Source organism: Fukomys damarensis, unplaced genomic scaffold (genome assembly GCF_012274545.1).
Source record: "Fukomys damarensis isolate Sample0158 unplaced genomic scaffold, DMR_v1.0_HiC HiC_scaffold_9, whole genome shotgun sequence".
In the NCBI taxonomy this organism is placed as follows: Eukaryota; Metazoa; Chordata; class Mammalia; order Rodentia; family Bathyergidae; genus Fukomys; species Fukomys damarensis.
In genome coordinates this window covers 2,207,289-2,222,628 of record NW_022900921.1, presented here as the reverse complement: position 1 = coordinate 2,222,628, position 15,340 = coordinate 2,207,289, and the positions used below count along the sequence as shown (strand labels likewise).

The following is a 15,340-nucleotide window of genomic DNA, read 5'->3' as shown; positions in this document are numbered from 1 at the left end:
AAAAAAAAAAAAAAAAAAAAGAAAGAAAAAAGAAAACTGTCAAATAAGGTAAAGCAACATGGTGCCATTTTGTGGTGGTAGTTTTGGTACCTACTGCGGATGAACCCAGGGCTTCTGCACTGAGCTACACCTCCAGCCCTTTATATTTTATTGAGACAAGGTCTCACTAAATCACCAAGTTGCCCAGGCTGGGCTCAAATTTGCAATCCTCCTGCCTCAGCCTTCCAGAGGTGGGAGGGATATTTCCGGTACCAGGGATTGAACTCAGGACCTTGTACTTGTGAGGCAGGTGCAGCACCACTGAGATAAAAATCCCACCACCCTCCTAGGACCAAGGGCCCTGTGAGCACAGCTCTGGCTCAGCAGGAGGTGCAGAGCCGGAGAGGGGCCACTGGAGGCCCTGAGACATCTTGGTCCTCACCTCGCAGGGCCTCCTCCCGCTGTCTGTCCAGGGCATGGCGCTGCTCTTCCAGCCTCTCCTGGAGCTGCAGCTCCCTGTCCTCCACCTGGGGGCAAAGGGCAGTGGTGAGGTAAGTGAGGTGGTTCGGCTCAGGGCAGGGTCTCAGCCACACAAAGCTGTGTCCTCTGCTGAGTGATGGGAAAGAGGGAAGGGACACGGCACCGTGGTGGGCCTTGCCGGTTCGGGCTAAGCAAGGGTCCCTAGAGAACTGCCCAGGTACGGGGGACTTGGGGGTCTTCAGTCCAGTGGCCCAGGCAGCAGGAAGCCGCTGCCCAGTTCCTTCTGCTGTGGTGTAAGGAGTGAAAGCAGCCCCTTCGCCAGGCTGGCACCCGGGCAGCCTTCCTGGGGCGCTCTATACTCCCCACCAGGCCCGCCTCTGCCCTGGGTCCTGTGAGCCTCTGCCTGCTCAGAAGACCCAGAAGCCACCTTCCCAGCCTGCATCTTCCCAGGCCGAGGTGCCTGCCCACTCTCCCCACACTGGAGATGCCCCGAGTCCCTGCGCCACCTGCCTGGGTACAGGTGATGGCTGCACCAGAGCCGAGGCCCAGTGGAAAAAGGCTCGAGCCCGGCCTTCCTCAGTGACAGGACCCAACGCCAATGCTGGGGAACTAAAGTCTCGCAGCTAAGCACCCCCAGGCCGCGGTCAGGGCCAAACCACATTAGAACGGTTCTGTTACCAAACCAAAGGCCACAGATGTGTTCCAAAAGCCCACTTTTCCTAATAGCCGTGGCCAAGCAGATACTGCTGTGATGTGCTGGGGCTCCCCAAGGATGGGCTGGGCACAAGTGCCCCCACTCAGCCCCAGTGCTCTGAGACCAGCGGAAGATCTTTTAGTTCCCAGTAGCAGCACAGTTTCATGCAGCTATGTTCATAAAGAGAGACTTCGGGTCGCCAAGCCGTGAAGGCTCACACTGAGTGTGTTTCACAAGAATCACCAAAGGGAACGCATGTGAAGATTTAGAGCAGACTTCTGCGCGCATCCTAAGATCTTCCCTACTCTGTCATCTTCAGCGTGCCAGGGGGAAACTGAGGCACAGAGGGGAGGGCACGAGACGGTATGGGCGATGGCTTCTCGTGGCAGACACAGCTCAGCCCCCTGCTGTCTCTGCCTGTCTCCTTCAGCCCTGGCATCTGACTGACTGGGGCCGGTGAGTGTGCGGAATGCCCCTTGATAGTCACTCCAAATAATTTTGTCTCGAGGTCCTGGAGATGAATTCCAGAACCTCATATTCACTAGGCAGGGGTTCCATCGTGGAGGCACACTCCAGACCTCTTTAGGTTTTATTGTGAGACAGGGTCTAGTCAGGTTGCCCAGGCTGAGCCTGAACTTGTGGCCCTTCAGCCTCAGCCTCTGGAGTAGCTGGGATTGCAGGTGTGTGCTTCCGTGCCTGCCTCTAAATATATATATATATATATATTTTTTAAATATTTTTGGAGACAGGTCCTACTAAGTAGCCCTCAGCGGCCTCGAACTCATGGGGATCCTCCTACCTCAGCCTTCTGAGTGTTGGGATCATGGCCACGAACTACACGAGGGTCTTAAATAAGTGATCACACTCAGCAGGAAGGGGCACTGTTTTTTCTTCACAACTCACGAGCAAGACCTAGTGCAGTGTCCCACACAAACACGCTAGGCCCAAAGGCCATGAGCGCAGCAGCACCTCCGACTTGGGCCCCTCTCGGATCCCAGGTCAGCTCGGTGAGGGCGGCTGCCTGCGCCACTGCCGTAGCCCCGGTGTCTGGCACTCAGTGCCCGGAGATAAACACGAGTGCAGCGGACCAAGGGCTCCCTCCTTGGCAAGAAGGCCAAGAGACACTTGTGACACAAACCCCAAGTTCCCCGATCCTGGGGAAAAGCCGGGCCCACCTGCTGGGCCCACTTCCTCTCCTCCTCTTTTTGTCGCTGCAGGAGCCGGGCGATGTCCTTCTGGTGCCACTCGGCCTCCTCAGCTGTGCACAGCTGGACAGTTGTGGCTGCAGGAAGAGAGCAAAACACTCAAGCAGCACAGCGCAGGGAGGGCAGGGGCGTGGGAAGCCACAGTGAAGGAGGCGAACCCCGCACACCTCCGGACGGCTCCCCAGATCTCACTGGCCACAGAGCCCTCCTTCCTCCAGCACCGGAAGCTCCCGGCCAGTCGGGCCAGAGGGGATCGATTCGCTCCCAGCACACCTACTCCTAACTGGGAAGGTTTTCCTCCAAAACGTGGATCTCTCACTGTTTCCTTAAGGAATTCACGTCCATTATGTCAGCTGGAGCTGCAACTCCTTTGGCCAGGATGTGGCTCGCAGCTGGCCGGGTCCTCAGTTTCCCCTGCTCAGGATGTGTGGCAGGGGCCACCTCGTCCTGCGCTCACCTGCCAGGCCAGGGCCCCCTCACCTTCACACCGCTCCTCCCCAGCGGGGTAGGGAGGAGGCTTCCCTGGGAGTCCTCCCTCTGCGCAGGGAAACTCCTGAACAGGTGCTATGTGCCCTCGGCTGTAGAAAAGCAAAAGCAGGGACAGTCCTGGCAGTGTACCAGGACTGGCATGGCTCCAAGTGCCCACAGACGTCCTTGCACATCCAGGGTGGGTACTCTCTGGTCACCCCCAAAACACCTTCTGCCACCTGCGCAGGGTTGCACAGTTCACCATCAGGGCAGTGGCGACAGGACCTTCCACACTGTCCGCCTGCCACCTGCCCAACGCCTCTTAACACATCTAACGCGGGCTGGGGATTTAGCCCATGCCTCACAAGCGCAAGGTCCCGAGTTTGATCCCTGGTACTGAAAACAAACAAACAAACAAAACAAACTAGTACTCTTCCTAAGGGGCCGGGAATTTAGCTCAGTGGTGCCGCCACCTGCCTCGAAAGTGCAAGGTCCTGAGTTCCTCCCTGGCACCACAAAAAAACAAAAAACAAAAACAAAAAAACACACCTAATGCTCCTGACACCCACCTTACGCTGCCCGCTCCCAACAGAAAGAAAGGCAGCACCACACAGGGCCAGGCATTGGATTCAGGTTCTTCGTGCTCATTAACGCTTTCTCTGCAGGCTCAGCCATGCTCAGCCCGGGAGGCCGTGCTGGCTCTGTGAGTTTTATGTTACTAAGTCCAAGCAGGGCCCGGCGCAGGTGCAGCTGGAAACGCCGAGCCTGCATCTCGGTCAGACCCCTGTGGACTGAGCGAGGAGCAGGCTCCGGGGCACTGGGCTCGGGAGAGTGGGTAGACGGGGTGAGGTCAGCAGTGGGCGTGGCAGAGCCGGGCCCAAGGGATCCCGCAAGCCTATTGTAAAGAATCCTGTAGAATGCAGATCCTTCAGCTCCACTGCCAGAGGTTGTTAGGGAGCCCACCAGAGGCAGGGCTCAGAATCTGCCTGTGACGTTGCTCAGGGAATTTTATATACAGATGGAGAAACCTGATCTGGGTCCAGTGCTTATCTGGGGCTTGAACTTGATCTGCACTATTACAGCCGGCTTCCGGGACGAAATTCAGCACCGCAGAGAGAAGGTTTGGAATCAGCAGCCGCAAGCAGTCCTTTGAGACAGGGCTGAATTTGGCCTGCTGGTCCTGGTACCGCTCTTGGGCAGTACCTTTCTTCTCCACCGGTGCTGTGGACACGTGGAGAGAGTGGGCTTACGGCATCTCCTTTCCAGGCACATTGTTCTCTGTTCCTGCACCCACTCCTTGCAGGACATATTTTCCAGATTTTTACTAGCCTGATTTTGCTCTACTGTATTCCCTCCAGTTTTTCTGAACCCCTTTGAAATACTTTCCAGAAATAGACATAGCGCCCTAGGTATGGTATCAGCAGCTCAGAACAACTAAACACGGGTCAGGGTGATCACCTCTGAGGTTTTGGAGAAGATACTCCTATTAATGTAACCTACCGAATACCTCGAGGGCTCTTTAAGTAGCTCCATGCTCTTTGTTGATTATAAGATAGAAACTGCATGAGTCGGGGGACAGGTGTGGGCTTGGCTTCTCACCTGTGTCCTTATTCAGGGGACTCAGTTCCTGGGGCTCTGGGTCGGGCAGCTGCTCCTGCTCTCGGTGCCCCTGGAAGAAATGATTTCCAGGTGAGCAGCGGAGGCCGGCAGGGTCAGAAGCCGATGAGGCGGCTCGCGCCTCCCCTCAGGATGCTTTACCCAAACCTGGCCCGCGCTGGCTGTCTGACAGGAGAAGCTGGCAGAGGGGCCTCCCATCACGGCGTGGTGGCCACTGACACCGGGATTCCATAGACGGACAGCATTTTAAATTCACTCTTTTTGGTACTGGGGCTGAACCCAGGGTCCATGCATGCTAAGCAGGTGCTCTGCACTGAGGCACAGCCCCGGCTCACAGTAAATATTTCTCACCAGGGAGGTGGGGGTGGTGGGGTAGGCGGCCCAGGATGCTTGATGAAAGTATTTGCAGATCACCGCTTCACCTCGTTTTTATTTCAATTTGCTATATTATTAATACTTTTGGGTAGCCCACACCAGGTCACTGTTCTATCATGGAGTTGTATCCCCAGCCCCCACCACCCCTGTCCCTTTATAAAAATTTTATTCTGAGCAGGACCTTGCTAAGTTGCCCAGGCTGATCTCCAATTTGAAGTCCTCCGGCCTCGGCCTCTGAAGTAGCTGGGATTACAGGTGTGCATCCCCGTCATTTTGTAAAATAAAGATATTTTAACCTTCCAAAACACAGAGGAGCTCTAGCACAGTCCGAGCAGGAAAGCGGAACTAACTCTCACTCAACACTATTTGCCCATGCACACTTTTCTCATTGGAGCACAGGTAGGTGAAAAGCTGGCCCAGGTCTGGCCAAGGGGTCAAGAATTGGGATGGAAAAGAAACTGATTTTTAGTACATGTTTCATGGTGTTTTCTTTTTTTCTTTCTTTCTTTCTTTCTTTCTTTATGTATTTTTTTGGTGGTACCAGGGATCGAACTCGGGTCCTTGCGCTTGCGAGGCAGGTGCCAGAACCACTGAGCTAAATCCCCAGCCCCTTCATGGTGTTTTAAAAAGAAAAGAGAGAGCGGGGCTTGGTGGCACACGCCTGTCCTCACACCATTCGGGAGGCAGAGGCAGGAGGATCACCGCAAGTTCCAGGCCAGCCTGCACTGCATAGGGAAAACTTCAAAAAAGGAAGAAAAAAATAGGAGAAAAAAATGTTCTAGATCCTATTTTAAGAACCACTTTAAAAAGTCAGACCAGGCTGGGGATTTAGCTCAGTGGTTCTACTGCCTGCCTTGAAAGCTCAAGGACCTGAGTTTGATCACTGGTACTGATTCAAAAAAAAAAAGACCATGAAAAAAGTTGCAAAAATGTATTTAAAAAGAAAAACATTACTTTTGACTACGGTGACAGGTTTGTAAAAAGCAGCTATTAGGATAAAAGTTGGTAGTAACTCTGACCTCAAGACCCCCTGCTGTAGAGCAAGCACCCTGATAGCGGAGTGCTGGTCACCAAGGGGCGCTTCAGGACCAGCTGCTTGGGGCCAGGCACAGAGCCTGGCACACTGCTATGTCTGGCAGATGAGGGAGGCGTGGCGCCACCCCCATCCCAGCGCCCAGATCTGCCTGCAGCCTGATAACCAGCTCCCCTCCGCTCTCCCTTCGGGGCGGGAGGAGGCCTGGCCAGGCGCAGGCAGAGGAGCTGTCAACGCAGGAATCTGGAGGTGAAGGGCCGCAGGAGGGGGAGACAATGGACCACACACCACCCCTTCCCTGCTGCGGCCACTGGTCCAGGTGAACCCGGGGCGTGTTTTCTGGGGCCCGCGCCTGACTCTACTCACATCCACCTCGGCTTCTCCAGGCAAAAGTCTCTATAGGCCTTGGGGTTTGACACGGTCACACTGGGCCCCGTCCAAACCAGCCTCGAGACCAGGACTGCAAATGTTAGTACCCGTAGGGCAGAAGGTAAGAATGCCAGGGCCCTAGAATCCCCCGATTGGGATTCAGACCCAGGAGGGTGGCCTGGTGATGGTGCCAGGCCTGTTTCCGTGTGAGGCTGAGGCGGGGCTCGCGGGACTAATGCACCCGCAGAGTCCTGCACAGCGCATGCTCCACACTGGAAAGGTTCTTGGTGGGCATCTGGAACATGGGGAGAGCAGCTCTTTGTTGCCACTGATCACATGCTTTGCTATCTGAAGTAAAACCCAAGCCCAGGAAACACTGTCCTGTTCCAAATAACAGCAGTCACAGGCGGTGGAGAACTCTTCCACATAAAGAACTGCCAGACTGCCAGGCGTTGGGGTGTACATCTGTGACCCAGCACTCTGGCAGGCTGAGACAGGAGGATCTCATTTCAGCCTGGCCTGGGCAACTTAATGACTTAGCAAGATCTTGTCTCAAAATAAAAAGTTTAATAAGAGCTATGAAGGCCCTGGGTTCAGTCCTCAGAGCCACACATCCAAACGGAAGGCAGGCTCAGGACATGGCCTTAAGCATGAACCCCTAAACCCGTCAGTCCCCAGGTCAGAATCCCCCTACCATTCTCTTAACATTTAAATGTTGCAAACATGTTTTTCCAGGACAGAAAATGCAGAGAAATATAAAAATGAAATCCCACTTCTGAGAGACAATCCTAGAGCACAAAGGCACATCTTGGTCTCTGCAGCTGTATTCAGCACTGGAATATTACCTGCGCTTTCTTATACCTTAGTTTTCCAAATGTGTTATGAGCAGTCACAATACAGCGTGACTACAGTATAAATGCGTTCATTTCAGTGACTTACAGTGCTCAGAGCATGTGTAGAGCATGCAGTTCATGCTTGGGTTCCAGTCTCACACCAGAAAACAAGCAAACAAGCAAGCACGCTTGTGTACACATCTAACATGACTGGCCCCACCCTCCAGAAGTCCTACCAGACTTCTTGCCCACAAATGGCTACTAGGATGGCTTCCGGTTTCAGGGCACCTCAGCCAGCAGGAAGTGTTACCGTATCACTTCTTAAAAACTGTCAGCAAATTTGCTAGGTCAAAGCGTGGGTCCCTCCTGGCCCCAACACACATGTCCTTGTCCACCCTGCCCAGGCTCTCTCGCAGGCACCCACTGCTTCTCTAGCTTCCTCCGGCCTTCCCCATCCCGGGTTCCCAGGACAGCACCCGCATCTAGTTGGTGGTCTGTGTCTTCTGTCCAGCAAGGCCCCCTTCAGGACAGAGACCGCTTCTGAAGCCCACTTTGGGTGTGCCCCATGTTTGGCATGGTGACCAAACAGGCACTCCAGTGCTCTGTGGACCTTCCGGGTGAGGAGCAAGTGGACTGCACAGTTCTCAGAATCTCCAGCCCAGTCTGGAACCACAGGACCTGGGGCAGTGCATGCTGGGATATCCATTCCTGTCATCGTCCACACGAACCGGAAGCTCACAGAAGTCTGGGGGCGCAGGGCCCAGAGCCGAGCAGGACCCAAAGAACCACCGAAAGGAAACTCTCCGGGTTGGTGGCCCAGGCTGCTTCCTCCTCAGAGGTCACAGAGCAGAGCACACCCTGCGTGGGAGAGGTGTGAAGGGGACATAAAAACTTCCTCTTCCAAAAGGAGGGGCATTGTGGGGAGGCCTAGGGCTGGGGTGGGGCATCCGGACTGTGCTCTGAACAGGGATGGCAGCTTCCTGAGTTACCAGAAACTTGGTAGCAAGAAGGCTGGCAGTACAGAACCTAGGAGAATTCGGGACAGACAGGGTGGCCTAGGACACTCAGATTCCAGCTTGACTGGGGGACTCTGGGCAGGTCACTTCCCTAGGTCTCAGTTTCCCTATCTGTGAAGGACTGGGGTCTCCTCAGCCCTTCTCCCAAGAAGGCTGGAGACGCAGCCCCGTCCTTGGGTAGCACACATGGCTCTGAGGCCCAGCAGCCTGTCAAGCCCTCGAGGGCCCGGTGGAGATGACTCCAAGCACTCTGCCCGCGGTGGGACCTGGCTGCCAGAGCAGACAGCAGTCAGCGGGATGAGAGGAGGGCGCCCAGAGCTTCTGCAGGGACCTCTGAGGAGAAGCCCAGTCTGGAGGGAAAGAGGACCAACGGGAGGGCGTCGGAAAGAAACCAAAGGCTGTGGAAGGTGCTCACGAGCCGCTGTGACCAGAGCAACAGTCAGAGAGGAAGCAACTCGGACAGAAGCTGCCTGGCTGGTCCTTCAGAATGGCGTCAAGAGCAGCTGTGAGGGAGGCCCAGTCTCACAGCAGGCGCTCGGCCTGGCCCATCTTCCAGAACCTTCACTCCATCCTGTGTGAGGGCCGCCCAAGCTTCCTGCTTTTCTGATAAGGGCTTTGTGGCTTCTGCCTAATGCAGAGCTTTTCCTACAGAGGGCCCTTAAGCTGCTCCTCCTCCTGTGGCCACAGCCCTGGCTTCCCCCGGCCACACAGTTCTACCCACCCATCTCGGCGGAGCCGAGGAAGACTGCGGAGCCCAGGGACAGGAAGGAACGGCCCTCGAGGGGGTTCATTCCAGTCTCCGCCTCTCCTCCAGGTAGAGAAACTGAGGCCCACGGTGGGCTGGGCAGACCACCTGCCAGAGACCACAAGGCCAGGGAGCCGGGGCCTGCGGAGAACCTGGTGTCCCTTCCTCCTTCTTCCTCAGGCATGTGGACTCCAGCTTTACCCAGGGGCCAGGCCTTCGGGACAGGGCTGGTTCGGAGTAGGGGACTCAGGTCAAAGCCCGGGCAGCGTGACAGCCGCCTTCCTGCTGTCAAGACTGCCTGGGTGTGGCCCCAGCACCATTAGTTTTGGATCTGAGCAACCACAGGCAAGGCCATTGGCCAGAGACAGAGGCAGGAAGGAGGCCGTGGTAGAGGCCCATGGGGCCTTGCAGGGCCAGGGGGAAGGGCCGGGCTGCACACTCAGCGAATGAGAAATGCAAGCACTCGTGCCTGAACTAAGAGGCCCCGAAAGGCAGACGCAGGCCTAAGATGGGCAGACACGTCTGCACCTAACACCTGCATGGGGTGTTTCTCCTCTGCGCACTGCCAAGGCCGCTAAGGCTTAGTTCAGCCCCACACGAAGGATCAGCATCTCCCAGGCTTTCCTGGGGGACAACTAGAGCCAACTGAGAGCTGTGCCGCGGGTGATGCAGGATGCGAACACCTGCAGCGGCCCCAGAGCCCACGGGGAGGGACGGATGCGGAGCGAGGCCTCGAGGGCCAGGGGACTCTGCTCCTGGACACCTGCACCTGCCGGCCACAGCGGAAACCCACCCCACCCGCGTTGCGGCCCTGAGCGAGGCCCCCACCCTGCTTCATTTATGCTGTTCCTCCCCACAGCTCGCCTCTTCTCGCCTCAAATCTGCCTCCCACGGATCTGCTGCATTTGGTCACCACGGAGGGAGGCCCGGAGCCAGCGAAAGCGCAGCCCCTGGTTCTGCAAGTGGAGCAGCCCAGCAGGCAGAGCGACCTGGAGGGGCTGCATAGCACTGGGGTCCACGGCCGGGTGGGGGTAGGGGACAGAGGCTGAGGACCTAGAGGCACTGCCAGCTGTCCACCCGAGTCCTCAGCCCAGCAGCAAATGGCATCCACGGCTGAGGCTCGGCACTGGGCTTGGCACACAGCTGTAACCCCAGCACTCTGGGAGGCTGAGGCAGGAGGATCAAAAGCCCAGCTTGGGCAACTCTGAAGGTCTGAGTTCAGTCCCCAGTCGTGCACAAACAGCAGAGGCCCCGTGTGACTTTGGGGGAGCACCCTCCCTCTCTGGGCTTCTTTCCTCCTCTTCGTGGCACGGTGTTGGGCAATGGGAAACTGGAGAGCCCTCCTGTTTCTACATGCTGCGGACGGGAAGCTGGGCCAGAGTGGGGCCACCTCGCTAACTTGGCCTCCGTCTTGTGCTCTTCACCTCCCGCAGGGCAGGGGCTGGCGCTCTGACACACTCAGCTGTCGGTTTGTGTCTCCCGGGAGGTGCGTGGGAGGGCAGGAAAGGAGAGGCCGGGGTGGGATCCCTCAGCAGCCCGAGTCCAAAGGGAGGGCAGGACGGCCTGGGCTCCGAGGTGACAGAGCGGCGCCGCCTCCCACACTGCAGGCAGCACACTCCTCGGCCCGCTGCGGCACTGTGACCAGGGAGAGGCTCCTGTACTGAGGTCAGACAGGCACCCATGGGAGCCCATCCCCGGGTCCGGCACCAGGCTCCATGTGCTAAGGCACCTTCTACCCTGCAGCACCGGTCTCCCCCAGAAGGAAGCTGACCTGCATTCAAAGGGCAACATTTGATGAAATCCCAGTGCTCAGGGAAGCTACTCCCTTGCTCCCTAAATGCACAGTGAAGGGGACCCAGAGAGGCATGGACAGGCAGCCTCATCCTGTCCTGAGAAGGGACTAAAATGCCGGCTCAAAGCGCGGGAGTTTTGGTCTAGGTGAACTTTCAGAACTTTCCCAGCAACAATGTATTCAAGTAGCGTGTGGTACAAAGAAAGTAGCAGTAAGAACAAATGTTTCCCTTGGGCCAGAAAAGCAGCCAAGGCTGTGTCTGCAGATGGGGAAGGGGAGAAGTCCAGGGAGGAGAAGACAGGGAAACAGACCAGCAGGCCGTCCTGGGCACTTGCCGTCCCCACAGGTGTGGCATCTGGCTCCTTCCCTCCGTCCGATGCGGGTGGCAGGAGTTCCCTGCACGCCCTGCAGGGGCTGCTAAAGTGAGGCTCCGGCTCCAGCCCACCCACCACAGGGCTGCAACCCCTAAGGAGGCCGGAGCAAACTGGGACAAGGTGAGCAGGTGTGCACCGAGCTCGGCCTAGCACACGACAGGGTCCTAGGGTGGTTAGCAAACTACTACAACCGCGGTGGCTGCAAACAAAGCACCTGCTTGGCCTGGATGCTAGAAGTTTAGTTAAGACACCTCCTGCTGGAGGTCCTGGACTCCCTCCCTCCCTCAGCTCCCTGGCTGCTTGCAGTCCTTGGTGTCCCCTGGCTTGCAGGTGGCACCAGCCCAACCTCTGCCTCTGTCACCGCAAGGCAGGCTCGCCGACTGGGTCCAAATTCCCCTTTCTGTAAGGTCGCCGGCCATGCCCAGGTGGCCTCATCTTGCTCATTCTGCAAAGCTGAGGTTTCAGTCGCAGGTTCTGAAAGTCCGTGAGTTTGCAGGGGGCATTCTGATCTTTTCTGATGCCCGGGCTATTTCCTCATGAAGTTTCCAGAAGTTCACTGTCCGTGCAAAGGAAAAGAGCTCTAGAACAGGGCGGAGGTCAGGCTGCTCGTGGAGTATTCGGGAAAGCAGGGGTGGGTGAGGACACCGCGTGTACCCTAAGACTTCTGGCCTAGATACACTCAGGGCTCAGGTTGGAAAATGAAGTGACACAACAGAAACTATTTTTAGGCAAGAGAAGCTGGCTGGCCTGTCTCCAGGTAATGAGTGGATTTAGACGATCCCTCCCTACCCTTGCACGGTGCCAGACTTGCTGCCTGACCCTGCCCAGGCCTCGGAGCAGCTCCTCACGCTGGGCCAGGAGCGGGCGAGCAGAGGACACGGGCGGCCTTGTGTCGGAAACCAACCACACTGGACACCGGAGTCGTCAGAGCGGAGCAAGGCTCATCCGGCAACGTCTACGGTAGGGCTCCCGGTTCTTCCCAGCTTATTTTTCGGAGCATGAAAATTCAGGAGTTTTACGGGGAGATCCCGTACAGTCGGCTCCGGCGGCTTAGGTCTCTTCGCTGTGGGACTGATGAGCACAGCCCACCCCCTGAGAGTGTCAGCGTCTCGATTCATGGCCTGTTTCTGGGGGATTAATATGAACTTTCATCTTTTCTGTCCTTTTTATACCAAAAAAGAAGCACAAGTGTTGAGGAGCAGCGCAGGCCCCCAAAACAAGATCCAGTCGAAGCAAACGCGAGTCCTCGGGGTGGGGCTGGGCACCCCACCGGCCCTGGGCTCCACCCCTGTATCTCCCCCCCCCACACACACGCACGCGCACACACACACGCACGCACACACACGAGAGGTGGGGAAAGCCTGGCCTCACAGGCCGCACCTCAAAGGCAGGGATCATAAGAATCACTCGGACGGTTTTAGAGCGCACAGCACGGCTGTCTGTCCCCTTAGAGCGGAGAAACGCAGTCTGAACCTCCCAGGTCTGCCAGGGCGCGCATCTAGGAAGCTGGGCTGGCTTGGAAGTCACACGCGGCAGTGTCCCACTGGGGCCTCTGCCCAGCTCCAAGGTCACCTTTGTCCCTTCCCCGTGACTCTGGGAAAGGGTCTGCTCCCCTGTTCCTCTGCCCGGGACACCTTCCCACCTCGGCGCCCCCCCCCCCAGAAAGCCCAGCCAAGGTGCCATCTCCAAGGTGACCTTCCCTGACCCTCTGAGCCCAAGGTCACTTTAGCCCCAGCAAAGACACAAAGTAACAACGGGAGCGGAGGGAATGTAGGCAATCAAGGGTCCCAATAGCTCAGCAGCCAGGGGACAGCTGAGAAGCCTTGGGAGCGATTGAGAAATCCAGTCTCCACAGGCTACTCAACACGGGAAAACGTCCCACGAGATATTAAGTAACCAGAAGACCCCCACGTAAAATACCTTCTCACTTTCATAAACATAGTCACACACATCTGTTATATATGTAGAAAAAAACCCAGAACAGCTGGATGTGGTGGCACACTCCTGTAATCCCAGAACTCGGGAGGCTGAGGCAGGAGGATCGCTGTGAGTTCGAGACCAGCCTGGGCTACACAGTGAGTTCCACCTCAGTCTCAACTACATAGTGAGACCCTGTCTCAAAAAACCAAAACAAACCAAAGCAAAAAGAAAAACAGTAGAAACAATGATCCCAAAATGTATTCAATGTCTGTGTCTCATACATAAGGAGACCAGAATCAGTTTTAAATTTCTTGATTCTCTTCTAAAGTTTGGAAATTCTGTCTTAAAGCACAGCAACTGGTGAGAACAAGTAGATTCCTTGGTGCAATCACAACTTCGCTAGTCCCAGGCTGGTGTCCCCTCTGTCACTTTCCGAAGTGTCACCTGAGCCCTGCCTGAGTCCTTCTGGCCATGGGGAACCCTCTTCTCTCTGAGGCTTCGTTAGCCACAGTGTCCTCCCAAGGGGCAGAAACCCGGCTCCTGACAGCAGCAACCAAGGCTACTTTCTGTGTCCCTCAACAACAGCAGGTCCAGGGCAGCAACCAGGCTTGCAGGCTGCGTTCCCACCCCACCGGCCACCCCACGCCCCTGCTTGTCCTCCCGAGCTTGCCCAGGCCAAGCTGTCCTTAAAGTCTAATTCCAGGTGATGGGCCCTGGGGACGCTGGCGCCTGCAGCCTTTCTGAGAAATTTCGGAACAATCCTATCCTGTGACACGGGAACCAACCTCATGCCTGGCTTGCAGAGAAACTGAGGCACAGGGAAGCCAAGTCACATCCAAGGTGACTTACATTCACGACGATGCAGGCCTGAACCAGAGCCCAGCCCTGGTGGGGTCCACACAAAGGTTTCCCAAGTTCGTAGACTAAATGGCCTCAGCTGTATCGCTTTCTCTGAGGATTACTTCTGCCTGGCAGGCCTCTTCCACCTGTCTCCCTCTCTCTCGCCTGGCCTGCTACCTGGAAGTGCCCAGGAATGGCCCACGGCAGGACTGTCGCGCCAAACACCGGCTACCCGCGGCCCAGGCTGGGCTGCTGCACCGCGTCCGGAGCCCACGGAGGGTCACTCAGCGGCTTGGCCAGCAGCTGCGCCCCCTGCTGGTGACCTGTGGGGACACAACCGCCCCTCCGTGCCCCTCTTCAGCCCCAGCCAAGCGGGCAGGTGTTTCCAAGTTCTCCCCAGGGATGTGGCCCTTCAGACACAGTCTGCCAACAGCAAGCATTTAGGAAAGACCACAGCGTCCCCGTGGGTCCTCAGCACCTCTGCTCCGCCTCCGGGGGCTGCCCTTACTCTCAGGATTGTCCCTTCCAGGCGGCGGTGTGCCAGGCTCGGCCTCTGTGAGCTCAGGCAGAGTGGGCGGGCCCAGGCCCAGGCACACAGGCACTGCACAACTCAGCAGCCCTTAGAGCCCGGAGTAGGGCAGGAACAGACGCTAGGGCCGGGGTGAGCCCTGTCCCGAGCCAGGGCAGCCCCCCAACCCCAAGCAAAGCCCCATCTGTTGCTGCCTGCTCCCCCATCTGCACAGAGCCCCTCAACTGCGCTGCAGAGCTCACACCTCCTTCTCGGCGGGGACTGGGTGACTCGGGCCGTCTCTGCCTCGCCGGTCACAGCGAGCGTACTTGGCACCTGCTCTGTGCTGGCTCAGGAGAACCAGGCTTCTCGGCCAGCCCTTTCCTCACCTGCAGTCCAGCCGGGTGTCCAGGGCCCCTTGGGAGGGGCAGGATGTGAAAGCAGTGTGCAGCTGCCTCCCACTGTTCCTGTGACCCGACCCTCTGGAGTCTGGGGACATCCCGTGCTGAGAGTCCCTGCCCCGGCCGACACGCAGGGGGCCTGGACTCCGGAGCTCAGGCCTCTAGGGGCTGGTACCTGGATGAGAACCTGGGCCGGGGCAGACCTAGAGGGACAGCGACAGACGCCAAGTTTAAACAGTGAAGCCAGCCCACAGAACCCAGCAAAGCCGCCAGGGGCAGGGCAGACAGGCCAGGCTGTTCCGAGGCCACGAGGATGCAGGCCTTCATGCCAAAGGGCTTCGGGCGGCCTGGAGCCCCGGGAGAGATGAGGGTGAGGAGCCAGGTCAGGGAGGAGGGTCTGGGTCAGAGCTGGCGTAGAGGAGGCGCCAGGTTAGCCAGGGCCCTGCACTTCCGCCTCCGGGGCTCCCCCGTCCAGCGCGAAGAGGCTGGAAAGGCTGCACCCAAGCCCAAGGCAGAGCCTAGAGCGCGCTGCAGAGCGAGGTGGTTACTAAACACCGTCCCAGTTTGGCGCGTCTGGGAATCTCCAGGGAGACCGCTCACGAAGTTCGTAAGAGCAGGACTTCGGGCTCGCTCTCTGCCCCCGTGCCGGTGCTGTGCCCGCCCCGCGGACGCGTCCTTCTGCTCCGGGCTC

The 15,340-nt window shown here is 57.5% G+C and overlaps 1 protein-coding gene across 1 annotated transcript in view; it reads right to left on the bottom strand.

Annotated features, from left to right (window-relative positions):
• Ccdc69 (coiled-coil domain containing 69) overlaps positions 1–15,340 on the bottom strand; it is a 41,017-nt gene that overhangs the window by 11,984 nt on the left and 13,693 nt on the right. Inside the window, exons 7-9 of the mRNA XM_033761761.1 lie at positions 4,426–4,495; positions 2,329–2,435; positions 422–506 (exon numbers count right to left, since the gene is read on the bottom strand). Of these exons, the coding sequence (XP_033617652.1) occupies positions 422–506; positions 2,329–2,435; positions 4,426–4,495 (262 nt within the window). The remainder of the gene's footprint in view (positions 1–421; positions 507–2,328; positions 2,436–4,425; positions 4,496–15,340) is intronic.